At 47.2% G+C, this 27283-nt stretch overlaps 1 protein-coding gene across 1 annotated transcript in view; it reads left to right on the top strand.

Moving 5' to 3' along the window:
• LOC8038576 (Y+L amino acid transporter 2) overlaps positions 1–27283 on the top strand; it is a 51570-nt gene that overhangs the window by 2055 nt on the left and 22232 nt on the right. Inside the window, exon 2 of the mRNA XM_042288812.1 lies at positions 24560–24685. Coding sequence (XP_042144746.1) covers positions 24560–24685 — 126 coding nt within the window. The remainder of the gene's footprint in view (positions 1–24559; positions 24686–27283) is intronic.

Genomic DNA, 27283 nt, shown 5'->3' with positions numbered 1-27283 from the left:
GTCGGCCTTAGAATTCTGGGTGTATGAGGATTCGTGGAACCAAAGAAAGTAGCTGAGCTTGAAACAACCCTCTTTGTCGTTTCCTATGATTAAAAGCCTTGCTTTCTTTACCGCAGTTTTGGGCACTCAAATAAGAATCAATGTCCATTAGCTCTCCTACACCGGAAACTGTTAGCAAGCGAGGACCACACAAAATAATCCACAAGGTTAGTAGCCAAAAAGGTATCGAGATCCTGCACTTCGCAAAGATATTGTTTTTGTACTTTCAAACTTTACCTGTTCGAAACAAAATAAAAATTACCCCACTGGACGAAAAAAAGGAACGCCGTTACTCTCTCCGTTCCATTAAAAATGTAACGCGTTCCCGTTCCAGTTCCAGCTATGCAAAATGGAACGGCGGCGTTCCTTCGTTCCTCCTAAAAGGAACGCGTTCCAGGAACGCCGTTCCTCGGAACGCCGTTCCGTACAACACTGCCAACCCCCCCCCCCCCCCCCCCCCCCCCCACCCCCCGGGCTTGTGGCACAGGAAGCGGTATTCAGTTGCTAAAATTCGAATCCAGTGTGATTGTGTATTCTTTTTGTTTTGTGTTTGACGAGTGTTTGCTCTTTGTCGCTGTAGTGTAACCAGATCCCCAGTCTTAGATTTAAATTGGCGTCGGCGTCATGATGATGTACAATCCGTCTAGAGTGGTTCTTGTGTGGACGGCACGCGATGCCGCAAAAAGGCATCGTTATAAACAATAGGTTGGCAATAGTAAAGAGCGGATGGATCGATGAATAGCTATACCTTTTGAATCGGGCGGCAACTCGCGCCACCTGGCCCAGGTTGCATCGAAGATGATGATGATGATTATGAGGATGTCGGTGCGTTGCAAACCTAGACGGAGTTTTCTGGGGGAAAAATACACCTCCTTCCCTCGTCGCAAAGGCCTTGACTTTCAAATGAATAAGCTACTAAAACCCTTCCTCTCGACATTCTTTCAGATTCTTTTCTGTTTCGACTTTCCAAAAGTAGAGCCCTGACCAAAAAAAAAAAAGAAAAGTATCAGGACGCCTCGACTCGCGGTTGTCAGCCGCGTGCTTGGGTGTCTCGTTTTAATTTTAGATCGGTCCCTCTCCCTAGGGAACATGCCGTGCTCCCTGGGAAGTCTTTCGACGGGCTTCGAGTGAGATCAGTTGCTGTCACGTCGACTCGGATATGAACGCGGTCACGAGACGGCAGAGTACACCAAGAGCAGCAAAAAGCAAAGGCCCGAAGCCAACTTTTGAGTGACACATTCCTGCGGTTGTGTTTTTTTGCTTTTAATGTCGTCGTTGTGCGCTTGTTCAGACTCGAGGGAACTTCCCTCCTGTGCTGGAGAATTAAGCAGCCGTCACTGAAAGAACCCGTTTGTGAGCTCAAGATTGAGTCGGGGTCGCCGAGCATGCCACTTTTGTTATGTATGCGAGCGGTGGGCGTTGCTTGTCGGGATCATTATTATCGCTCCCGGCCCACGAGATTTCGGCATGAGCTGAACGCCGAGAACGAATCGAGAGGCTCTCGTTTCATCTCGAATCCAGACGTAGCCCTGACGCTATACGAGTGTATGGAACTACTTGAGTCACTGGTTAGGTTTCCACAGTACAGAGACTCCCAAGCTCCGTGCCGTGGCGCTCCAATTCATCCATATTCGTGCCGCCATTTTGGAGCCTTGCGTAGTTCACTGTACGGTAACTTTGTACGCATAGCGCGCCGTTGAAATTGTTGACGGGTCTTTCGGGTAAGTGTGGGGCGCTGTGAATAGCCTGCTTAAATCCTTTACGACATCGTTTACATTGCAGTCTAGCTGCACTCGTGTAATCATTACTCACTGGTTCACGTTAAAGACTCCATGTTAAAAGTCATACCGCACTAATCGAATATCTCATATGGAGATGAGTCACCTCTCACTGTCTGAATACCCAGACAGACAAATAGTTCGCTCGACGAGGATGGTCTGTGCCGTTTTCCCGTTGAAGTGGCGTACTTTGTCGCTTAGAGCTTAGCCACCTGTTTCTGCCGTCGCATTGGCCGCTGGCATTTTTTTTTTACGTGTTTTGATAATTTAAGAGACCGTAGTATATATGAACGCAGCAGCATTACGTCGATTTATTTACAACTGGACAACAACAGGATAGAATAAAACATAGCCTAAAGCACTTGTAATAGCTTGACGATTGCTTTGGCCGGGTAGATGAAGCTTGCAGTGAAGTTCAGCAATGATTTCACCATGACGATTCTCAAGGTAATTAATTGGCAGTCGACGCAATTTCTGCAAATGGTTAATACAGCCAAATGGAACTGACGGCGAGTTACGAGAATGATTTGATATGAAGATGACTCTGTAAACAGGAAACACCAGCAAGATTCATCTCTTTCACTCGAGTCATTAAGTCATCGATACCGTACTGTCAAAATTTTATTAATGTTTTTTTTTTTTTTTGCCAGAAAACAGGAAAACAGTAATGTAATCAACAAAAAAAATTCAGATGTCAAACCCCTGAGTGCCCATTCACGCGAGAACGTTTGCTTAAATTGCGTTATGAGTCAGCCGGACATTCGTACTTGCAACTTTCGCATGCAAAGCTACTTCTTACATTGGTTTTTACCCTCCATGCGACGCTAAGCAAATCGAATAGAAAAAAAAAAAAAACTGCAGTCGGATTCTCATTTAAACGCAACCGTTCTTTCAAGCATTGTTCGCGCCGAACCAAAAAGGCTGCGAGGCGACGAGCAATACGCGGAGAAGTCCATGTGAAATACAGCCATCCCTTAAAGCTTGCTTTCTGCATGCATGCAGTAGGCTTGAAATTCTTTCGTTTGATAATGGCAGCATTGGCAAGCCAAGTATACTCGTCCCTTTCGCAATAGCGCTGTATAGCCTTACGAAAAGCGAAAGAGTCTTTCTTGCCGTTCTTTGACCGGCTTCTGCGTACGAAGGCGCAGCAAGCAGGCGCCGCGTGTGTCATGTGTGTCACAACGTGTGTCACAAGACGCGTGTCACAACGAGACCCGGAGCGTAGCAGCAGAAGCTGGCAAGCTCCAATATGGTGGCTCGTGGCGGCTACTCGAAACGGTGACAATGATACAGTGGCATAAAAAAATGAAACGTTTACAACTCCTTGTAATGCCGAATTAGAGCGCAGCTCATGAGGGGGAGGGGGAGGGGAGGGTATGCCCCTCCTTCTCTTTCTCCCATCCCCTCCTCCTCTCTTGCTCTCCTACCATTTAGCGGTAAATTTTCGCTACGTGTCCCACTAAATTGAGCGGAAAAAAATTACCTGCTAAATTTAACGGGAAACATTTTCCTCTAAATATGGTGGAGATATTTTTATGCTAATTTTAGAGGGGAACTTTCGCAGCTAAAATTAGCGTGAAAAATTTTCCGGTAAATTTAGCGGGGAATTTTTTCTGCTAAATTTAGCGGGGAAATTTTCCCGTTAAATTTGGTCGGGAATTTTTTCTGCTAAATTCAACACAGACATTTTTTCCGCTAAATTTAGCGGAAAATGTTTTACGCTAAATTTAGGGGGAAAGCTTCCCCTCCTCCGCCTCCCCCCCTTTCTGTCTCGTGACGTCACGTGTGACGTCATTATGGGAAACGTCCCATGATGCAACGCGCGGTTACGCCACCGCCGCTGGCACCGCCTATTGGGTAGCGGTGGAACCACTTGGCGGTCCCGTATATTTTCTATTTTTTTATCATCCTTTCTTTCTCGGCTCGAAAAACTTTTGTCCATGTTATAAACGACCATTTCTCATAGGTATACTTTTGAGCTCGCGAATACCGCCAAACCTTCGCCCTGGGGAAATGGAGTTCCAGGGTCACGGCATAGGTGGTTCCAGCGTGTAGAGATTTGAAGAGGTTTTAAAGCGCCGTTCACACTCTTCCGACCGAGTAAGACCTAGAGAGACCAGACCGCTTGTTAAGCCATTTGCGACTTCTTAGGACCGGATGCGATGCAGCTCAGCTGGTCCTAAGGGGCCGCAAGAGGCTTAAAAACCGGTCTGGTCTCTCTCGGTCTTAGTCGGTCGCAAGAGTGTGAACGGGCCTTAAGGCACTAGGTGCCAATCCAAGGGGCCGTAAGTTTGTGGACGGGCCTTGACAGGGCATCGTTATTAAAGTCTGAAGATATTTCCTGTTTCGTCATGTCGGCCAGCTCGATCCCTCTGTAGTTTAAAGTGATTTGCTCTCCCAACTGCCTCGTGGGAAAGCATAGACGGATCATGCAAAAGACAGTCTGCGAACACTGTCTTCCCTGTATGACATTGTTTGTCTTTTTAGACTTAGGCTAAGTGGCGCTAGTTACCACCTGTTACAAAGGGTATAGCCAGTAACACCCATTCGTCCATGAGTCGTACATGTCTACACGCAAGTTCCGAGCATGTGTCAAGCAAATACGCTTGGAACATGATTTCTGTCGGCATCTGGCGTGCTGTGTAGAAGCAGTGCGACGTCGGTTTTAGCGTGTACCGTGGAACAGACGCGGAAACGACGGGACCGTCGGGAGTTGTTTTCGCGGCGTCTTCGTGGTACCCGACACCGTTGCGGGAAAAAACAATACAGTGGCTCGTCTTGGCTCGGTTCGCATTTTCTTTCGCGTGGCTGCAGGCTTTGTGCGGCGTTCCGGTAGTGCAGACGTGTGATGCCTTGAACGCGACTCCGATTGCCGTGTCTACCCTGGGCTGCCTAGGAAACAAGGCCGACGAATGACGTCATCCTTAGTGGGGGAAGGGGGGGGGGGGAGCGGGGGAAAAAAGATGGACGCTCTACCAGAGGTGATGCATTGAAGTAGCGTTCAGCTCGCTGTGAGGCGCTGCGAGACGCACTGGCGGCGATGCTTGCGCCAGCTAGGCGGCACTGCATGCAAGCACTTGCGATGACGTGTGTGTGTGTGTGGGGGGGGGGGGGGGGGGAAGGGGAGGGACGCAGGCCTTGTCTTTTAGGTGTTATGGGTTTACCGCGCTCCTTCATTTCAGCCGCTCGACTTCTCGTGACGTCACGATCGAGCGTCGTCTCGGATTGCCCCCCCCCCCCCCCCCCCCCCCGGGCTGGCTTGCTCCGGTAGGCAGATCGAGCCTGCCCATGATGTCGTCATTGTATGTCCATCCGACACCTCTGGATTGTCGCGCAACAACGCACTGAAGGCAAGATTCGTAGAAACGCTTCGAGTGTGGGCGAGCTGGTCTATGTTGAACATGATGGTAGACCCTGAGACTGCACAACGGAGTTATTAAGTAAGAGAGACGGGGAAAAGGGTTGCATACTGTGTCTGTTATTGTTTTTGTCTCATTTTTCCACCCCGCTTCGAACGGATACTGAACCGATATATTGGGTGAAAATTATTGGTCGCTGTGGTGTTTATGGCACACCATTTAGTTATATGTTATTTTGTCTTGAGCGACATCGTGCCAATTTCTTTTCCTTTTTTTAATAAAGAAATTGTTCTACATAACCCCTGGTGCGTGTTTTTGGAAGCTTCTTCGTGACGCCACGTTACTTACCTGGCCAGGCAGGCCAGCTTGGGCAGGCCCTCCGCCTGGTGGCGCAAGCTGTCCCCCGTTACAGTCGGGCATTGCCCCTAGTTACCCGTCCATTCGGTATTCAAGATTCAACGCATTCAATGCAAAGCGTCATGCTTGCATTGCGTAATGCCACAGCGCTGACTTCCTTTTGATGGTCTAAACGGTTGTTCCGCCTCATCATTCGCTGAGCTGATTTCGCACATCGCAGAGATTGGCTCTTTGAGTGTTTTGCGGGTATGTAGACGCGCAGGCATTTCTTAGAGTGCAAGGAGAGCGGATCGTCTCATGCAGTCTAAGCATGGAGCTCGACCAATGACGAGGCTTGAAAATTCCTCTAGACTTAGACCGTGACGCTGAACACGTCACGAGCTCGTGAAACGCGGCGCTCAATGTCGGACCGCCAGACGGCTTCTTTTAGTCTTCACTGCGCGACACGTTTAGCGCGAACGGGACATTGACAGTCTTTTGCATTTTACTTTGGAAAGGACATTGACGGGCATTACATTGGATTGCTTTAGAGCCCCAAGTGACTGCTTTCCAGCCAGTGTTGTACACGTTGGTCGAAAAACGCAATCGCGATTACGATTACAATTACTCTTCTTACAAATATATTACTTTATTACTCGAGAGTAATTGGCCGTTACTTGAACGAGTAGCCGCGTTACTTCACCAATTACTTCGGATCATGAAAGCGACACAGTTTTCTGGTGGCTTGAAAACGGGTATTTTATACTGGCCATTATTGGATTATAATCACCGAGTTGCTTACCTTCTTAATCCACTAATTTTGGTAAACTATCCTCCTATCGCAGACAGGTGATTTGAGGATTCCAGGGTAGAAAACTTGAACAAAGGACGCCATTAAAAAGGGCAGGTTACAAGTAACTGTGGGTGGTACTTGCAAAAGATGACTCGTGTCAGTGCATTGTAATGAAAATAATGAAATGATTCAAACATACTCCAAAAATAATCGATCACAAGTAATTTGTTTACCTGTATGTTGTGAGCACCGGACAAGTCTGCTTTCCACTACACTAGAGGTTTTAAAGACAGCTCTGTAAATCTAAAGAAAAGGCGATTGTTTGTTTGCGTTAGCTGTGTGGCGCAATACCCATTAATGTTTCTTTGTTAGCGAGAAAACGTCGCATTTATGCAACATCCGTGCGTGCAAGAATCCACCGGCGCTAGCTCATAATAGAGATTTTATTTTTTTTTCGCGCGGGTTGTTTCCCATGTTTAGAGCGCTCGGTGCATGTGGGACGCGGGACTCGGCAGGTGGCATCCAAATTGGGCCCATTGTTTCGCGGACGCCTATGAAACGACCTCCTCTATTCTGATGTCCTTATTTTAGTTTCAAGGAACGCATTTATGCCGTGCGGGGCACGTGGCCAAGGCTACTTTCCCCATTAGTTCGAAAACGCCGTGCGCGTGAAAAAGAAAGTCGGCGAGTTCGCTTTCTTGCAAAACACGAGACGATCGACAGCCAATCGTGTCGAACAAAACCAGAGTCCCATCGAGCAACAAAAATAAAAATGCGACTTTAAAAAGAAAAATGCAATGTGCACATGACGTTTTATTTGCACATTTTCTCTATTAAGGCCGGTTCTCACATGCAGCGAAGCGCTGATGTAGCGCTCCTCACGTGTCGTCAGCTACTTATTGTCTGCCATGAGCAACAGTTTTGACGGTGTGATACAAAGCTGGTGAACGCTGCCGTCAGCACGCGCTTAGCGCGAGGTTAGCGCTATGCTTGTAGCGCTCCGCTGCATGTGTGAACAGGCCTTTACGCGTGGGATTTTTTTTTCTTCAGATTGAATTGTATGATAAGTTTTGTCATTCGCGGGAATCCTTCTATATTTCGCCGTGATTGGCTGTTTCTAAATTTAGCGGGAAAACATAGTTTGTGTGCAAGTCACGTGACATCACGCCATGGGACGTCATTTTTCCCGCTAGCGAGCAACGGGGTGTGGAGAACTGGGCGGAGTCAATAGGGATAAGAGGAGTCAATGGGGTGGAGAGGAGAGGAGGGTCCTGGTGGTTACCATTTGAGCCGGTTCTCTTTTCGACCTTCTCGTTTGGACTTTCTCAGGACCATTCTCGAAACGTCCTTCTCAAAATGTCGTCCTCATTTGAGTCCGCCGCATGTGATCCGTTCTCGCAAAATCTTTCGCGTTTCATCCTCCAAGGGGGGGGGGGGGAAGGGAAGGGAAGGGAAGGGAAGGGGGAAGGGGGAAGGGGGAAGGAAGGGAAGGAAGGAAGGAAGGAAGCAACAAAAAAAAATCATATAGGTCTGCTTGGAGGTGTCGTCGTTATGACTTGGTCACCGCGTATCCCCGAAGACGCTTCTTCGAGTCCGCCCCTCCCTCCTCCCAACTCGCCTAAACGCAAGCGCTCACATACGGGCGCACGCGTGCTTCAGGGCCGCGGGTTGGCTCATCGTTCCTGGAATACGTCTGTTCTGCTCTTGAAAAACATGCAGCAAAGTACAGGACGCGCTCGTTTCGTTGTCCGGAAGTGGTAACAGGCATTAATAAATTACCGAACTCCTCTTTTGTGTCAAAGCACGGCCTCGTATGCCTCTCTTCTCTTGGGCGGCGGGAGGGTGCACTCGCAGTGGTTACCCCCCCCCCCCCCCCCCAATCCGTACTGTATTTTTTCTTAATGTGGGCCGCAGCCTTCGCCACAAGCCGTCGGAGTCCATCCGCGGCTGAAAACGTGCCACGCGCTATTCTTCGGTCCTAGTGTGAACGGGACCAAATGCGAATACGCCCAAATACGAAAAAAAAAAACGGTTTGGACGTATTGAGAAAGTTCGAACGAGAAGGTCCAAACGAGAATGGGGCTGACGAGGAAGGGCGCAATGCGAATGGGACGTTTAAAGATACACCCTGGAGGCAGAGCTCGAGAAGAAATGCCCGTTTGACGTACCATTACGATTGCAGGGCCATTTGCGATAAATTTCTCTCCCTGTTTCTCTGACGCCATTCATCTCGGCGCGTGCGAGGCGGCGTCTGAAGATGGCCGCATTCTTTGTTGTCTGTTGTCGCGGGAAAATGCCGCCGGGGTTATCTCGAGTTGTGTGCACAGGCCAGCCGCCAGTTGACTTTGGACTTCTTTTCTTACCGACGGCGCACTCAATCGCGTGCTTCCGTTAACCACTAAATAATCTACGCCTAGAGTATCGCGGCACGACATTCTCCGGTAATTTTGTGCACGCCGCCGTTGTGGTGCTTCGTGCAGAGCGGGTGTAATCTCGGGATCGTTACGGTTGGATCTTCCCAAATTTTAGATATACGCTGTAACGAAGTGTCGTTTTTCTCTGTCGCGGAGCTGTTTCAGTATTTCCTGAGGACGGAATAGCGTTTTCTTTAATTTCAGATATTCCTGAAGATGACTGGCATCCGTGATTTTAAGCAGGAAGGTGGCTGAAGTGTGTAGTTGCCTCAGGAGGGCGGCTTACTATTTCATTACACATAGGAATGCTTCCGAAAGCGTCCGTTTGCTGAACTTTCCGTTTCATCGCAGAAGGTGGAATAACTGCAGTATTTAAAAAAAAAAAAAAGGTCAGTTTTGGTGTTAGGATGTCTTGTTATCTTTAAATCTTCAGTTTTTTTTTTTTTTTGTTTACAAATAACAGCTGCTGGTTATGATTGCGAAATTAGTCAAACACGCATTTGAAGACCTCCTTTTGAAAGGAACCAGACAAAAACCTGCCTTCTCCTCAAAACGCCGCAACTGGGGCTGTATACCAAAAGAGTCGAGAAAGGTTTGAAGGTCCGTTTTCACGTGCTCGGTTCCTCCGAGAACGTGGATATGTGCCGTGAAAAGGGAAAACCAGACGCCGTCGGACCACGATGGCTTGGGCGGGAAGCACTTTGGGTTGAATTCACGGATACTTGTGGTAATCAGATTTATTTGTTTTGTTGCAACATGAACGCCGGAAAACCGTCAAGTTGTGCGGACCACCTGCGCGCACTACTTTCAGTGCATCTTCAAGTTCGAACGGCCGCCTGATCGTTCGAACTGTCGTCTGCTCTTTGAAGCGTTTCTGCTTGTCGTCTGCTCGTTTAGACGACACCGGCCCGTAGACCAAATGTTGGCCCGATACTTACGATAAGAAGTAAGTGCAGGCCTCAAAAGACTTAAGTTTGAAGATTGGTAAGCGGGCTCGATGGTTAACAGTGGATACAAGGAAATGTTGATCATTGTTACCAGTTACCATTACCGACTTGTTATGCCTAATTCACTTGGTCCGATTCTGCTTGCGAATTTCAGTATCGACGTCGATCATCTCAGCCATGGTTCGCTTGGGCTTTTGCAGCCCGAGCGACGTCGCGACTGAAAATTACGAGCGAAATCTCATCATGCGAATCGGGCTTTAGCGTACATTCTGCGCCGTCTATAGGGCCGCCCACACTAGCGAGAAAACGCGCCCGGCGCGCCGATAAATCGGTTAAGCGGGAAGATAAAGGGCGTGTCTCTGCACGCGCTCGTGGCGCTGACTGTGCTTCGGCGACATTTTGTTACTTGCCGCGATCGGCGTGCCACGCGCGTTTTCTCGCTAGTGTGGGCGGCCCTTAAGCGGAATGAATCGCCGCATGTCAGATGATTCACGCGAAGTTTTACGGTGTAACGAGCCTCGGTAATTCAGCTGAGGCCGCTCAAGTAGTCAGACGTTGCCAGCAAGACGTCGAATCAACAATTCGAACGCGAAATAGGGCAGAGGGACTCACGCCGACGCCGACAACATCGCATTTCAATGGTTTGTTTATGGGCGACGGCGAGCTTCTTGCCCACACTCCATCGCGGATGCGCGGCGCCGGTGGCGTCCGCTAGGGGCGCTCCGGTATGTTTGTAAACATGAGTTGGTGTATAGGGAATATGGATTGTAGTTAAACGATGCGTCTAAGCTAGGTGCCCCGCAGGATGGGAAGCGATGTCCCTATTCGCAACTTTCAGCGATGGTGGTACCGCGGTGTGAGAATCGCTCTCCCTATAGCTCCTTGGTGATCGGCTTCACAAAAAAAAGGTGATTGCCTACACCTTCCTGGCGGGGAAAAAAAATAAATGCAGGCTCTAATAACTAGAATTAATTTCGCGTCGCAGACCCCACCTCTTACTGCTATTCTACGACGATTATATAGATGACAGCTATTTTGATGGGCACCAGCGCGCCTCTTATAGGTCGTGAAAGTTGCGAATAGCTAAACCGACCTCGTTTTTTTTTTTTGTCCCAAAAATGTTTTGTAACGTGTGTCGGTTATATCCTGCTCCTTATAGTTGGACTGCATAAAGTAGCCCTGCAATGGTTTTATTTTTTTTTTTTTTTTTGTTGCGTGCTAATAAACCATTTTGGTAAACCAGATTTTCGAAACTGTATAAATTTGATTGTCACTGACGTCGATACAAATTACGCAATGCGGAAGTATCTTCAAAAGTAACTGAATTACATTTCTAAGTATTTGTACTCTACACAAGATACTTTACAGAGAAAGTAACTTCAGTAGCATTTTAAATACTTTATGGAGCAGGTATTTGTACTCGGCGACAACTTTTCTTGGCAATGCAGTGGAAGGTACGTCCCGCGTGCCCTCTCCCATTTTGAGTGTGCGCGGGCTCTCCTCCTCTCCCCGGAAATGGGGGAGGAGGAAAGCCTGCGTACACTCAAAATGGGAGAGGGGACGCGGGCCTCTACCTTCCACGGCATTGCCAAGAAAAGTTGTCGCGGATTGTAGTAACTAAATTTAAATACTATTATCGAGTATTTTGTTCAACACTGGCTTGATAGGCGGCTTCTTTAACGTCCCTACTCACATGCTTGAAATCACGACGAAAAAACTTGGAGATCTGCCTGCCTTGTCAATTGCACCGTTTACTTGTACTGAATATAAACCGTCTTCAGAAAATATCGCCCCTATTATGTATCTGTACGTTGATTCTGCACTTAATGGTTCACTGTAGAGAGAATACTGAAAAGGTAATTTCTTTAATTTTTTGGTAAAGCTTACGTGAACGCACTTACTAATAAGCCCCGCCCCGCGTTTTTTAAGCAGTCAGGGACTATTGGCGACTCCAGCGAAATCGACGCCGCGTAGCGGCAACGCCGAGAAGCTGAAGAGAGGGGTTCGTTTCGACCCTGTCGCCTGCTATCGCTGCTTGGTTCTCGTAGGCAGCATAGAAACACACATCGTTTCCAGTAAATATTTGTATGCTTCCGCCGTGTCTTTGCTACGCACTGATTAGAAGAAGGTATACCGTCGAAAAATCGCTTTGCTTTCATATGTAACATCAATTTTACGCTGCAGTGCAAACAAATGGTGGTGGTCCGCGTGCTGAGCGACGAAAACGACCTCCTTTCGTCCGCCATTTTCCGACCAGCGCGTCTCCTACAGTTCGCTGGAGTCGCGAATAGTCGGATTTTCAAACATGAAAGCAAATCCTGGTCGTGATCGACGTCACGGGTAAAAAGCGTAGGAGGATGCCACCGAAACATTTCACCGCCAAGAGTCGGCAGTGAAGCGAGGTGGCTTTTGTGTACGTTTTAGATACCAATTTGGCAGGTGTGGATTGCTAACCATCGTGACGCTAAGCGCACAAAAATGAAGGCGGAAACGAAAGAATTTCGACAGGCGAGCGCTCGTCTATCGCGCACGTGTGTTCTTTTGTCTCTGCTTTTCGTGCGCTCTGCGTTGTAATGAATCAGAACCAACGCGGTGGCAGTTTTCCGCACTTCTGCCGTGATACGAAGTACATGGATTCGCTGGGCGCCATGGCTGAATAAGTATTGTCTGAGCGTGTGCTGACGACACCTACTCATCAGCACACGCTTGTCCAGACGGGACAGCATTCCGGACGAAATTACCGACGCGTTATTTAAAAACATACTCGTTAGCACTGAAGAGTGTTCTGGCATAGCCTCTTCTGTACTCACAAAGCCTGGCAGTTCGACGACGGAGCCATAGAGTACCGGTCGCACATTTCGAGCGCGTGGATTCAGGGTAGCACAGAGCAGTTCTCGGGGAACCTGGTCGTCAGCGCACAGCTTTCGCAGCGGCGAGGACCCGAAACATGATTTTCAAACTCGACCAGAGAATAAGCAGTAGCGCGAGGAACGCGAGGGCCGCGAGCGGACATTCTACCGCTCAGGAGAAGTGTGTTCCGGCGTCTCGCCGCAGCGGGGCGCCCGTCACCTGGCTCTCCTCTCATCCGTTGTCTGCCGCTCTACATTTTCAATTTCGGCGGCTAGAGATGTCGCGGACCTCTTGAAATGCAAATTCGATCATGCATTCGACTTTATTTTTCTTTTTTTCGAACTTTTAACTCGAAGTTTGACGAATGTTCGACTGAAGTTGGACTATTATGCGCATGCGCGGAAATTGAAAACGAGATGACGCGACCTGGCATTGGAAGGGTATAGTATTTATCGGATATGTATTTCTCTATAACAAACTAACTAAATCAATAAAACTTAACGCGTCTGCTTCTATAGACGCTTAACATACGAGCCAGATTAGAGCCGCCATTGCTGACCTTGTCTTACCGAGATACCGAAACGGGTGTTGTCGAGCCTCCACAAAGGCCAATGCTGGGGACGCGGTAGAATCCAAGATGATAAGAACCTGACCTGCTGTGGCGATAATGAGGTGATGGGAAACGGAAAGAAAATCTGAAGGTCGGTTATGGAGGCATCTAGGCACAGCTGCCGCGAAGCGTCTATATTGTGCAAGCATCTTTAATTGTTCCCTAACCATGGCCTCCCAGATCTTCGGGATCTCGGAGGCCCTAACCATGGCCCATGGCCATGGCCATGGTTCCCGAAGATCTCGGACGCCACGGCCTCCGAGATCTTCGGAATCTCGGAGGCCGTGCTGAAAGCGTCTGTATACGACCCGTCCGCTTTTATGGGGAACCCTTTCCTGTGGCCACGTGCTTCCCGACCGCCGTTTGCGACCCCGGAGGTTCGACATGTCTCCGCCGCCGTCTATCACAGACGCCGTGGTGATTACGCCGTTTACAAACAACGCCCAAGGCCAGACTTTATAGGTTCCCCTTCGGGGCCGCGAGATATACGACCGCGTGCTATTATGACGTCACGTCGCGTCACGTCGCGTCACGTCGTCGTCGTCGCCGGGTTGGCGCCGTTTGTTTGTACCGCGTTGACTTCCTCGTGAGAACAGCGCCTCCTACTTTAAGTGATCCACTTTATAATTAATAGATATCAGTGTGTGTATAGTTTAGTTATACTAGTCGGGTTTGAGGACCCAGAGACCTTCACCACGCGCTCTTTGCAGATTTGGCTGTGCGTGCGACGAAGCGTTATCAGAGGGAGACAGCTCGCACTGGATGTTAAAGAGTATTAACCCTGTTTTCTCATCGCCTGACTTGTGTTTGCTACACGCGTGGTAACTTCAGCGCACCTCCAAGTTTCCCACGTGCTTCGAGTTGCCCTGAAATTGAGGGATTTGGTGGTTTTCGATGACGCTCAATAAATCTTGAGTCGGATCCATGTGTTTATTTTCATCAGTTAAAAATGTAATTAGTAAGTTTTGGGTACTTGTTTTGCAAAGTATTTATTTTTTTTAACTCTGACGTGCGCTGAGGCCGGCAGTTATTTCCGGAAAATAGGTAATTTTTTTTTTTTCCTGAGAAACCCTATGATTTTTGTAGTTTTTGAAAGTCTTCGCAGAAGTACCCGGTATTTTTTACGTATCGTTCTTTCACCGTAGGCCTGAAATACTTTTGTCGGTATTATAACGAGCGACCATATCTCGTGATAGTGCGTAGATTTCGTCTCGTCAATATTGTGAAACCTTCTGTCTAGTTACACTCAGTTGCAGAGCCACCTGATAGATTGCGCCATTTTGTTCTCCCGTTGTAACGGAGCAGAAGGCCGCACAACGCATTTGGTTGCAACTAAACACAAGTGTGTAAACCAGTTTTCAAGCGGAAATGGGCGAACCAGCCTTAAAGCTCTCGGTGGCTCTAGCTGCTGGACGGGCATATCCCCGCATGTGAAATTTCCGCCATAGTGAAACTTCCGCCATAGTGAAACTTCCGCCATAGTGAAACTTCCGCCAAAATGAAACTTTCGGCCAAAGTGCAGACCCTAGATCAGGGGCGGCCAGGCTGACCCGGTCTAAGAGCCGCAAACAAAACCACGAAACTTCTAAGAGCCGCGGGGGGGGGGGGGGGGGGGGGCAAACTTTTGTTTAGAGCAATAACCGAAACTCGAACTACTTTCAATCTATCCGAGTCAAAAGCAGGCCAACTGTATATGTAAGGTAGCCGTAGCACAAGACAACCAAACCGCAAACTGTCTGTCGATATAAAACGCGTTCCATTTCTCTTTTTGGGAAAGTGCTCGCGTAATCGGGAGGGAGGTTGGTTAGTGGGGGGAGGGGGGGTATTGGGGAAGGAAACCACGAGCCGCACTTTAACACGCGAAGAGCCGCAGCTTGGCCATTCCTGCTCTAGATGAAGGCGGGTTGTTAGTGGTTTTCTCGCTATGCACCTATCTTCTCGAACTCCGGTATCAGGAAGTGTTGTTCAGAGTCCTCTCGTAAACAGCGACCCAAGCGCCTCGTGCATCCTTTGTGCCAAGGGTGGAGAAGTGTTGACGGCGGGGGGAATTCGAGGCTAGCGGGGCTCTTAGGAATATAGGATGCGACAGCGCTGCGAAACCGGGTAAAGGTCGTGTTCTCACGTTGTCGTTCGAGTGTAATAATTGTGTCTTTGTTTAGACAATGGGAAGTTAGTCAGCCAAGATGGTATCTCCGCTCTAAGTTAGAAATTTAGCCATTGCGGTACCGGTACGACTGCTTGACTGGTGTATTTAAAGGGGCGCTGAACGGAAGTTCGGACGTCGCTCGTATACAGCGCTATCTCTAACGGATGGCCGTATTTTCTGGAAAAGAACACTATTGAACAAGGCCGACGAGACACCTTACGTCACGATTCTCATTCTCTCTCCTCTTCGCTTCGTCCCCTCGAACCGGTGAACCGAAGTGACTAAGCAAGGCCGCTTCCTCTCATTCTCAACTGTTCCAGGAGAATCATGACGTTGCATTCCTCCCTTGATCGCGCCGTTCTTTTCCAAAAATACGACCATCCGTTTGAGATGTCGATGTATGAGTGTGAGGTTTTGGAGTTTGTAGCGTCCCGTTCAACGCTTCTGCGGCCTTATTTTCTGAAATCCAAATTTCGGTTCAGCATCCCTTTAACCTACATCACGCAGCAGTGATACACGACCGCACGCCGGTGTGATGCTGCCCATATCAAAACGGGCAGGGGTCGGGACTGAACCCGGGATCCCTGCATGGGTCCTCCTGAGTGAAAACCGGTGCAACGGCACGACACCAACCTGTTCTGAAGGGCATGTTGGGCTGCCCTTCATTTGTAGTTCACATACAACCCCCAGACGGCGCGCGTTACTCCGAAATGTTAAAGCCCCTTCATGTTTCAAATGTAGCGCAAGGTTCGTCGATGCAAGAGGCACGCGCAGCCCTTGGGAGGATCATGGCGGCACAGCGCAGCACTGAAACACTGTAGCACGACCACTGTAGTAGCACTGAGCTAGATTGCAGACGCCATGTTCTTCCCAGAAGTGGCGCGCGGCACGTGTCTCGAGCATTTTCACAACAATGAATGGCGCCACTTTTCCCAGGATAGAGAGGCTTCACAAAAAGTTAAAGACAAGTGATGCCATTCCTTGTTATGGAAATGCTGGAGACACGTGCTACGACCGAGTGTTCCGCCGCCATTCGCTTCCAAAGACCACTCGAGACACGGGCCTCGAGCACTGGCGCATTTCTCGATACTTGAAAGACAAACGCAAACACATCGAAGGGCTTTACGAAAAGGAAGCTTTTGGTATAGGTGGCGCGAGTCACCGCCCCATTAAAGGGGCTCAGTCGTATCCATCCATCCATCTAGGTCCATTTGCTGAAATGGGAGTCAAAGGGCGCTGGAAAATTCCCGAGACGCTTGCCCGTGAACTTAGATAGGAGGAAATGCTTTTCTCGCCCATAGTCGGCCAAATCTGAACCAGATAGCCCACATTCGTTATCGACACTAAATCCCGTCTCCTTTCCTCTCCTCGAGAAGTTCTTGATAAGATAAGGTCGAGCATCTTTGGCGCTCGAGGGAGCATGTGAAAAAAGATTACAGCCATCTACCCAGTTTTCAGAAACATTTGCAATGGATCGTTTTGAGCCGGCCAGACATGTAAAAGTAGTTAAAAAATGTAATTAATTTAAGTTTCTAAGTATTTGCCTCAAAAGTGATTTGAGTAGAGAAGAAATTACTCAGATGGAAAGTAATTGAGTAAATTGCTAACCTGCGTAAAAGCAAGTGGTCAATTACTTTTGAAGTTCCTTTTATATTTTTTCATGGTAACAAGAAAGTACATAGGTTTTGATCCGATAGTGAAATTCTGCTAGTCAAATGAAAGCGGCTTGTGTCTTCACAGAAACGCTTTAATAGCTGGTTCTGCTTCTGCGTCCCTAATTGTTTTGTACGTTTGTACTTCGTTAACAGACATCGGGTGGCGATGTCTGCTAACGAGCAGATGTCGCCAGCCGTTTGTTGGGAAAATGCACGTTTTAAGAAGCTCGCGCCATCCCTTTCCTCAACTGGCAACCGGTCTGCCCAGCCATAGCCTCATCTATATATCCACAAGGCTTGGCAGTTCGACGACAGAGCCATAGAGTTCCTGGTCGCAGATTTGAAGCGCGAAGATCTGGTGGCACAGACCATCAAAGAGCCATTTCTCGGGTAACGTGGACGTCAGCGCACAGCTTTTGCAGCGGCGAGGACCCGAAACACACTCGTTCGCTCGGGGGAAGTGTGTTTCGGCGTCTCGCCACAGCGGTGCGCCACTCACGTGGCTCTCCTGTCATCCGTTGTCTGCCGCTGCACCTTTCCCATTTCGGCGACCGCTTCTCGTGCCGATCTGCCAGGCTTTGTGCGACAATGCACATTAACTTGGGATCTCCGGGTGCTTTGGAACAATACTCCTCGACAGGAATGCCGAGGGAATGCGTCAGCTATAGTGAGCTTGAACGAAAATAACTACACTGCGTCCGAGTCGGAAGGAAAATGTTTTACACGACAATTTCTTGTAAGAACGAGCTTCCCATGGCCCGACTTAAGTTACTGATACGGACTATAACTTTTTCAAAATCAGGAAGACCGTTGAATGAACAGCGAAACAGCTCAGAGTCACATCTAAAGAAGAAGCTATTCATGATGTTTAACGCTCCTTTCGTGTGCGCCAGCGGAACCACTGTTCAGTATGGTTCACTTTGAGGCGCCCGACGCTTGTGCGGTCTAACAAGGACGATCCGAGTTCTGGTATTTGTAGTGTAAATAAAATGAGCACGAATCACTGCCTCACGGTATTGAAAAGTAATGCCAAAGTAATTGTCATGTATATCATCATCACTTTTAGTCTGCGGTAATTTGCAATGTAATTTAATTACGTTTTCGCGTTTTTTCAGAGTAATTAGTAATGCAATTTAATTACTTTTTCGAGGTAATTTCGCCGTCTCTAATTCGTACCCTGTCGTGTGGCGTCATGTCCTGACAAAAGTTCTACTTTTTGGCCACCAGAGCGTACCGAGGCGACTTTTAGAGTAAGGGGAGGGAGGGAGGGAGGGAGGGAGGGAGGGGGGGGGGGGAGGGGAGGGCGGTCGCGGTCGCCTTTTCCTCACCTCTACGTTCGTTTTTGGGTGGTACCCCTCTTTGTTGCGCCGGATGCGGAGAGCACGCAATCGGAGGAAAATAAACACACATCGTAAACCAAAATGGCGGCGACACTCCGGTCCAAAACTAAGCTGAGCTGGGAGATGCTCCTTCACGTGCCAAAAGGTCGAGAGAAGGAATCATCGAGGCACAAAGTGGCCTCCCTTTTTATCAGTGTGTTATGTTATGTGTCATATAGCCGATCCTCGGGCCAAATAATGTGTGTGGACGTGTACCCGCGGTCCGTCGATTTGATTCCGAGACAGGTTCAATAAAAATAGTCACATAACCTGCTTGAGGAATGAGGTTATAACTTTCCTTCGAGGTGATCTGCTCTGAGCTCTGCACACCGTGCGTATCGCTGGCAGAAATCTTGGAAAGCTAGTTTAAAAACCTCGGGCTCACAAATTGGCGTTTCACTTTGATCGGCTGCTATCATCTCTCATAGATGCGCTTGCGACGAGAACGCACATTGGTATCCTGCCGCTATCTATTGGATAGCACGAAACACTTCGATGTGCGTTTTTCTAGACTAAAAGCGTTGCAGTAATTGTGATATTAAAAAAAAGATATATATCAATAAAAAATTGCGTACCCTTAATGAGAGATGATCGCTTATCGGTAGTCTCCAAACGTTTTGGCTAAGGGTCCGGATTAAAGATCTGCCGCAGAATCGAGGACCGGAAAAAAAGGGTAGTAATTATAATAGAGGAAAAACGGAATAAACAAACCTCGATAAGCATTTCAAAACAAGAAATATTGTTAGAGTAAGTATTAAAAAGAGTACCACCAGGAAGGTGAATGCGTATACTTTAATACCTCAATATGAAATTTTATATTTAGCTAATTATGACCTTACGCAGAAATTGTGACCAAGACAATTCACCGGGCATAAATCGAAGCGCATGGGAAGTTTGGCAGATTCGCCCGGTGCAAAAGACTAATCTGAATGACAAAACGCGCTACGTTTTCATAGGAGTTAAGCCTTTTTTCTTCTTTTACTTTTTACCAGGGTAAGTTCGCTCTTTGCAAATTTTATAGAAAAAGTGCACCACCTGTGGGCAACGCTGCACAAAATCGTAGCGCGATAGGTTGAGAAACCCAATTTTACTGTAGATCTAAAGAGCCTGGCGGCTATTTGAAACACCCGATATATATATAAACTTCAATGGCGAAAAGGATCCGGAGAACATGTGTGCGCATCGGACGAGTTGCAGGGCTAGTCAATAGATCGCGCCAGTGTTTTTACGGGTCGTACGCAGTCACATAAGCGGTTTATAAACATAATTTTAAAAAAATACAAGAAAATACGGGACAAAGTCGGATGACACACGTACACGGGACAGGCTTTATGGAGAGTTATTCGGCACCACTCTTATAAGTGTTGAACGAACATCAACGCTCCTCTTAAGTGACGGGTCACGCGTATAATAGGTCAGTCGTCCTTCCAAGTCGGGACACTGGTCAAGGTCCTTTTGCGGGGCCTCCCTCTTGAACTGTCCTTTGTCCCCCTTTAAACGACGTCGGAAACCAAACGAAGGCCGGCGTTCCCGTCGTATCAGTCGACCCTTTTCAAGACCCTATCAGGCAACCTTGGCTCCGGTCCCCGTCGAACGTTGACGCGGCAACTATAGGGTTCCCGAGAACCGATAATCCCCCCCCCCTCTCTAACTTGCCGATTAATCGATTAATTTTTTTTAACCGGGTGAATCAATTATATTTGTATCTAACAAAAGTGAAAGACGTTTCCAACTCCCTGTAATACCGAACTAGAGTGCCACTCATGAAGAGTAGGAGGGGAGGGTACGGAGAGGAGGGTAAGCCCCTCGTCCTCCTCCCTCTCCCCCCCTCCTCCTCCTCCCTCCGCATCATCTCATTCTCCTCCTCTCCCTCCCTCCGTCCCCCTCGTGACGTCACAGGTGACGTCACGTGTGACGCGCATGCAACGCGCAGGTCACGAGGGAGACCCGCGCGTTGCATTATGGGACGTTTCCCATAATGCTACGCGCGGTTACGCCGACGGCGACGCCACTCAAACCGGCAACAAGCGGTTGCACGTGTGTGAACGGGCCTTTAGGCGCTGAACGTTTCCACCGCGCAGACGTGGATGAATACACCTGTATGAAGGTAAACTTTAAGTAAAATTTTGACCTAACGTTAGCCGTAGGGTCGAGGTTTGTAGCTCCAAACAAGCCGAAAAGCTTTTACGTGACCCAGCTACGAATTGAATGCCGTGCGAGTGCCCGTTTAGCGTAGCAGCGACTATTGTGAACAATCAAGGGAGTTCGCTACTGCCTGAGAATGTCAACGCGCCTCTTTGCTTCTGCGGCTGAACTAATGATTTGTGAGTGTGGGTGTCTTTAAAGTTTTTTTCAACTACCCTTCCAGGTTCATTCAAAATCCGAAAATGTACATAGTGCTGTTCAGCAGAGGCAAACAATTTTATTTTTACCTTTTAAAACTATTATGCATAGGAATGAATGACACCGATTAATCGAGTAATTAATCGATTAAAGGGTGACGATTAATCGGGATAAAAGTTTTAATCGAAGTCCAGCCCTACTTTTAACTGATCTCAGACTGGTCTTTCCGATTATCGAGTAATTAATCGATTAAAGGGGGACGATTAATCGGGATAAAAGTTTTAATCTAAGTCCAGCCCTACTTTTAGCTGATCTCAGTCTGGGCTTTCTAGGGAGGGGGAGATTTGCAGCTTTGTATATACTCGGTGTTATCTGTCTTTTCCTTTGCCCCAGAGACCAAAATCGGGGTGGGTCACTTTCGCGCTGCGATTTGGCGCTGCGATTGGCGAGAACGCTTTCTAGTTCCGTAGTTCGGGGTACATCGCGTCCCGGGACTAGGCTTGCACAGACTTCGTTGGCGGCCGTTTCCGAGGTCGCTCTTGACCTGTGGTGCAAAATGGCCGACCCAAACGAAACGACGCCTCTAGTGCAGCAGTATTCGACGGCCACCACAGCGAGCGTCCATGCCTCCGACGAGGGACAAGAAGGCGACGGTCATCAGCGCGTCGTGCTCGGTCGGAAGCTAGGCCTAACGAATGCAGTCTCCATCATCCTCGGTACCATCTTGGGCGCCGGGATCTTCGTGTCGCCGACGGGTGTCCTCAGGCACGCCGGATCGACCGGGATGTCGCTGATTGTCTGGATCGTCTGCGGTTTGGTGTCGACCATCGGCGCCGTCTGCTACGCCGAGCTGGGCACGATGATCCCCAAGTCCGGCGGTGACTTTGTGTACATCTCCGCGGCGTTCGGTCCCTTGGCGGGCTTCCTGCACCTATGGGTCATGTTGTTGATCATCGCTCCGGCGGGTAACGCCGTCTTGTCCCTCACGTTCGCAAACTATCTCCTGCGGCACTTCTACGATCACATCGAGTGCTCGGCGCCCGTGCTGAGCGTGCAACTCATCGCGGCTTCGCTGATTTGTGAGTGAATGAGTTTGGTCGGTCGATCGTTATGTGATTTTTGAAGCTAGCGGCCGCCAAAAAGCTCGTTTTTTTTTGTTTTTTTTTTACAGCGGAGTTGTTATTAAGGGTTATGTTTCCCCAAAATCGTGTCCCCCGCAAAGAAATGAACCTCAAACACCAAACTCTGGACACCTACCGCCATCTATGGGCGACGGCGGCAAGCCACGTATCTGGTTGCCGCCGTCGCTCGTAGATGGCGGCAGCCTTTCCACTCTGGCTTGCCGACTTGCGGCCGGCCGTTACTTTCCATTGTACAGCTCCGCTGGTGCATTCTTCACCAAAGTGGAAAAACTGAAAGTTTTTTTTCTTCCCGGCGTTTGATTTTTTTTTTCTTTTTTTTTTTTTTTTAGAGTAACTTGAAAAAGCACCGTGCGGAAAAGCTTCTAGAATCGCGAAGTGGCGGTGGCGAGAGGAGTGGTGGGAGAGGAAGACGCGGTGAACTGACCGTGCAACAACTCTCTGCGATCGCGTGGGTTGTTACGTACGAACACCGAATTTCACCTCAGAGGGGCACTAGCAGCTACCGGTGTAAAACGATTGAGACATTAGGGAGTTTTCGTAGATCGTTTTCGGCGTCCCGCAACGCTCTCCGCAACCCGCTACGATACCCGGATACACTGCACAGCCAAGGCCATCGGCGCGCAGGCGGAGTAGGTGCTTCTTCGTCGCGGAGGGCTTAGCGGAGGGGGAAACGCGGTCTACGGAGTTTTCGGGAGGAAATACGATAGGAAGGGCGTACCGCGAGGACTGCGGTGGCGCTGCTGTCGGCGGCGACAGCAGCGCCACTGCAGCGTCGCGGTAAACCGTTGAATTCAAAAGCTTCGGTTAGGTGGCGCGAGCCGCCGCCAGATTAAAAGGGTTGAGCCGTATTCACCCATCCACCTAAGCATATATCGCCTGTGCAGACCGCAGAGGCTTCACTCCATGCGATCTTGGTTTCTGCGCGCGCTTAGTGCCCTCACTGGGCAAATGCGGACTTTCGTAAACAATGTGTTGGTTTTTTACTGCGTTTCACCTCACGGTGAAACGCAGCGGGACGCTACGAGCCAGCGGAGCAGGTCCAGTGTTGCATAAAGCCGTGGTCACACTGTCGGAGTGGTGTTCCTTCCTCGTATGGCAGTCCTGTCATATTGACCATACAAGAACTACCTGCAGACATGCTATAATATCTATAACATACGCTCCAAACATGTTTGAGGCAAGACCGTGTCTTTTGTATGGTTCACTGCAGTCTCGTAACGCAGCTAATGTGGCGCTGCTGTCGGGACGGCGCAGACGCTTTTCTTTATGCATATCTGGTTTCTGCGCACCTGCCCACACCTGTTGGGGGCAGACACAGACTTGTTTGTGAACATCGCGTTGGTTTTTAACTGTGTGTGCAGCGTGCCATGTCCAGATTCCCTCCTATGACTAGCTCATGTGCCCATGGTTTGATAGAGTTTGCATGAATGGTGTCACGGATTGGTATTTTATAATTTCTGTTTGTATTGTCTGAGAAGATATTACTTGTCAAGTCGTAAACTGGGATTCGTGACTGCTTTTATACGCACACATGTTTTATGTTCTACAAACCTCACTTCCAGCTGCAGTTCGTTTTTTGTTCCTCACCTTTTCATGGGGAGCAACAAGTGTCAGTTTGAAACTTTGGTTGAGGCGGTGCTGGCGTTTCTGCTTTTAGCAACACCTGTGCTGTCGTAGCCAGCAAAAAAAAAAAAGTGCATAAAAATAATTTATGCTTTCTAGTTATTTGGGTTGTGCAAAGTGGTTCGGGTCGAATAGCATTGCGTCATTCGCAATCTTCACAGTTAAGTGGGCAGCTATAGATCACTGGCTCTCTCTACAGTATAGTAATTACTAATGTGGTTGCTATTGAAATGCATGATTACAAAGCCAAATCAATTGTGCAATCGTATCAAATTAATTGACTTTATTTGATTTAGCCAATTTAGTTTCTCTCAAAGTTTAAAAAAAATCGGGTACAGCTTTGCTAGTCCTAATAATCTCAAGGGAGCTAGATGGAGTATGTTTGCAATCCCAGATGTGCTGGATAGTTTCATTAAAGCTGCATGTTTTATGAAATAGTGTCATATGATATCCCTGCTTTCCTCACTTCCTCAGTCATTACGGTGTATTTATTTTTTCCAAGCTAAGCTCTGTCTGCTCATGGCTAACAAAGATGTTATTAGTGCAACAAAAATTCCTGTCACTTGGGCTATGCAGTCCTTTGCACATCGTCTAAAAATGCATGATACACCATAGCGGATGTATACTGGGTTTTATGAGTGCATCAAACGAGCAAGTAGAGTGAAACTTCTCTACCAAAGTTTCAGTTACTTTTGTTCTGCACCATCTGTAGCCATCTGTGACTGGTTTAAATTCACTAGATATTTTAATTTGTCCTATTTCATTTTTTTTACTGGATTAGTTTGGAAGTTTTCCAGATACATTGACATTTTGTTTATTTTGCACATTTGTACTTGTCTTTAAGATGCATGGATTACGGCAAATGGGGGTCTGTGTAAGGCCCATAAAAATCCCAGGCACCAGTATTTTTGTAGTATGTATACATACTTTCATAAAATAGATAAACAATTAATTCACTGATTAATTGACTGACGTTCCAAACTGCGCAGTAGTTCCTGGGAACTTACAAGGTCACTGATTGACTGATTGCTTGGCTCGTAGGTTGCTGCATGCCACCCTTCAGTTTTGCTTGAAGATATCAACTGTTGCTGAATGATGCGACTCCCTAAACTGTTTTTTTTTTCTCCCTGCTCCTCTGATTGCAGGTTTGCTGACATTCATCAACTGCTACAATGTCAAGTGGGCCACCTCGGTGCAGGACTCACTCATGTTCGCCAAAGTGATTGCCTTGGTCATCATCATCATCGCCGGCATTGTGCATCTCGCTCAAGGCATGTCACCAAATTTCTGAAGGAATCCTGCAAGTGTGATCCCAGCCCTCATGCCATGAGGCCAGGAAATTTAAACCTTACCTCATGGCATTTGGTACCTAAAGGAAGGTAATTCCTAAGGGCAGGACTAAGTTATCTACCTTTAGGGAATTTGGTAATTGTTTAAGTCCTTTGGTACCTTTATATTAGAAGTTTTTGGGGGAAAAAAGCTTAAAAACCCACAGAGGAACTTGTTTTTTTAGCTAACATTTAAAGTTATGGAACGACACTTGAAAAGAAACCATTTTCACTAAGAGATTATCTTTTGGTTGAAACTGAGCTTGAATCTTTTAAAATGTGAGTTTTTTTGTTTTTTTTCATATGAATTGTTTTTGATTTACTGACCGTTAAACTATTTTAAGAAAAATTTTGGTGTACAGCAGTCTATGTGCAAGCTCATATTTATTATTATTCTCATGCTGCTGTATACTGTATTAGCTAGCTATAGCTTTCAAACCGTTTTGTTTTAATTCGTTGTGACTTAATGAGCTTTAATATGACTGAGTGTACTTTATACAACATTGTTAGGTTAGGTTAGGTTAGGTTAGGTTATAGGGCTGTGGTATGTATAAGAACCAGGGTAGAAAACAAATATCAGGATTATTTAAATCTCGATTTAAATAATTGTTTTAATCAGACCAGTTTTATGATGATGATTTAATAATAATGATAATAATAATATTGTTTATGTGTCCAAAAACAACCAACGGGTCTTCACATTGGCACACACAACAAGATAAAAAAAGAAACGCAGCACACACACAACATAAAATGTACAAATTAACTTGGCTACAAAAAGTGGGCACACTTCGCACAAAATGTACCACAAGGTTTCAACTTTCAACTAGACCCTCCGAATCGCGGCAAAAAGCTTGAGGGATCTGTGAAAAAATGTACAAGCTGGAGGATGCGATTCTACTACATGAAATTTGCATACGGGACAGTGGTGAAAGTTGGGGCATGGATTGAACGTAAAAGACAGTAAAATTTCCGGTAAAGCGACAAGGAACATGAAAATCGACAGAATTCAGAAGTAAGTTGGCATCAATCCAACCATTTACCACCCTGTGCAAAAAGAAAAAATCAAATCATGCTCGAATCTTCTATGCGACAAAGTGCTATGTAAAACACTAATTTAAATTAACCCTGTCCCGGGAAAATGATCCCGAAAATAATTTTTTACTGAATATGAGGAAGAGACAAAGGGACGGACAACAACGACAAACGACAGCTTTCGTTTACCATTTATCTATCGTCTGATAGTTTCTGTGTGCATTTGCTCTGTACTGAAATTAAAAAGTCAATCTAACAAAAAAGATTTATGTCATGCTGAACGCAAGCAAAAAGCAGTACTCTTCCGAGCAAATCAGAGAATTGAGCTTTCTTCCTACGAGGGTGGAGTGTTGGGTGAGTTGGTGATTCATAATGGTTAAGAGGTGCAACAGGATGGCAGAAAGAAAGGGAGACACTACGCTGCGTCTTCCTCTCTGGCCGTTGTCCTGTTGCGCTTTTTAACCACTACTTTCTTTTTCACTTCGTTCGTCAGTTATGTATCTAACTTCCAATTGCAAGCAGACCAGAGCGCAAAAGAAAAAGCAAATAAATCATATTACCTATTGAAAAATATTGAGCTGTTTCTGTTCTAGTATGGCAGGGTTTACATCAATAAGAAGCGTTAATTGTACATTAAATTTACAATAATTTTTTCTGCTACCATTGTTAGTAATCTGACATACTTATCAATCAATCTGCCATGTTTAAAAATACATGTATAGTCGGTGACAGGTCAAAAGTAAAGTGGGCGGAGCTTGCACTCTTCTCTTGACCTGTCAGCAACTAAAGTGATAAGGTATCACTATTTTCTACCTACAGTGATTTAAATCAAATATGTATACCTTACCTAAAAAAAAAAAAAGCCATTATTTTTTTTACTTTTATTAGAACTAGTTCATGTTGCAATCTATATATTTCTTTTGCAAATTTAGCGTGTGCTTTCAGGGGAGTGTTATTATTTAAAATTGGACTCTGATGAGCCTTTGCAAATTTTCTGCATTCGCATGACTCTAGACGAGGGATCTCAAACACGTGGCTTGTAGGTGTTTAGTGGCTATGAGCTCTCGTGCCTCTGCCTCGAGCACTGCATGAATGGCCTCTTGTCGGTCATCCATTCATTCTCACTGGAAACATAGATCTGCTCTTATGACGTTTCAGCGTATTTGGTGCTAATCTGTCTTCTTTTAGATCGAGGATTGTTTTGTGTTACATACCATGGAGATGCAAGTTTTGTCTTATAATTCTGCTATAAAAATCGCCAGGTAAAGCAAACACTACCGTAGGAAAAGATTTTTTTTTTTCCGAGACGTATTGAACTCTCGTAAGTCCCAAGTGAATTGAGCGACAATTGGGTGCATGGTTTCTAGTTCTATTGGAAAATTCCAGCGCGTTGGCAGGGTGGTGGTATTTAAAATCTTGTAATCACGCTAGAATGAACCCAAAGTAGTATGAATAAGTCAAAGCTAAAAGACTGCACTGGCAATTTTACAAAAAGCATATTAGCAC

The sequence above is a fragment of the Ixodes scapularis genome, unplaced genomic scaffold, assembly GCF_016920785.2.
Source record: "Ixodes scapularis isolate PalLabHiFi unplaced genomic scaffold, ASM1692078v2 PGA_scaffold11__112_contigs__length_91849675, whole genome shotgun sequence".
NCBI lineage: Eukaryota > Metazoa > Arthropoda > Arachnida > Ixodida > Ixodidae > Ixodes > Ixodes scapularis.
This window is presented reverse-complemented; position numbering and strand designations above follow the sequence as displayed.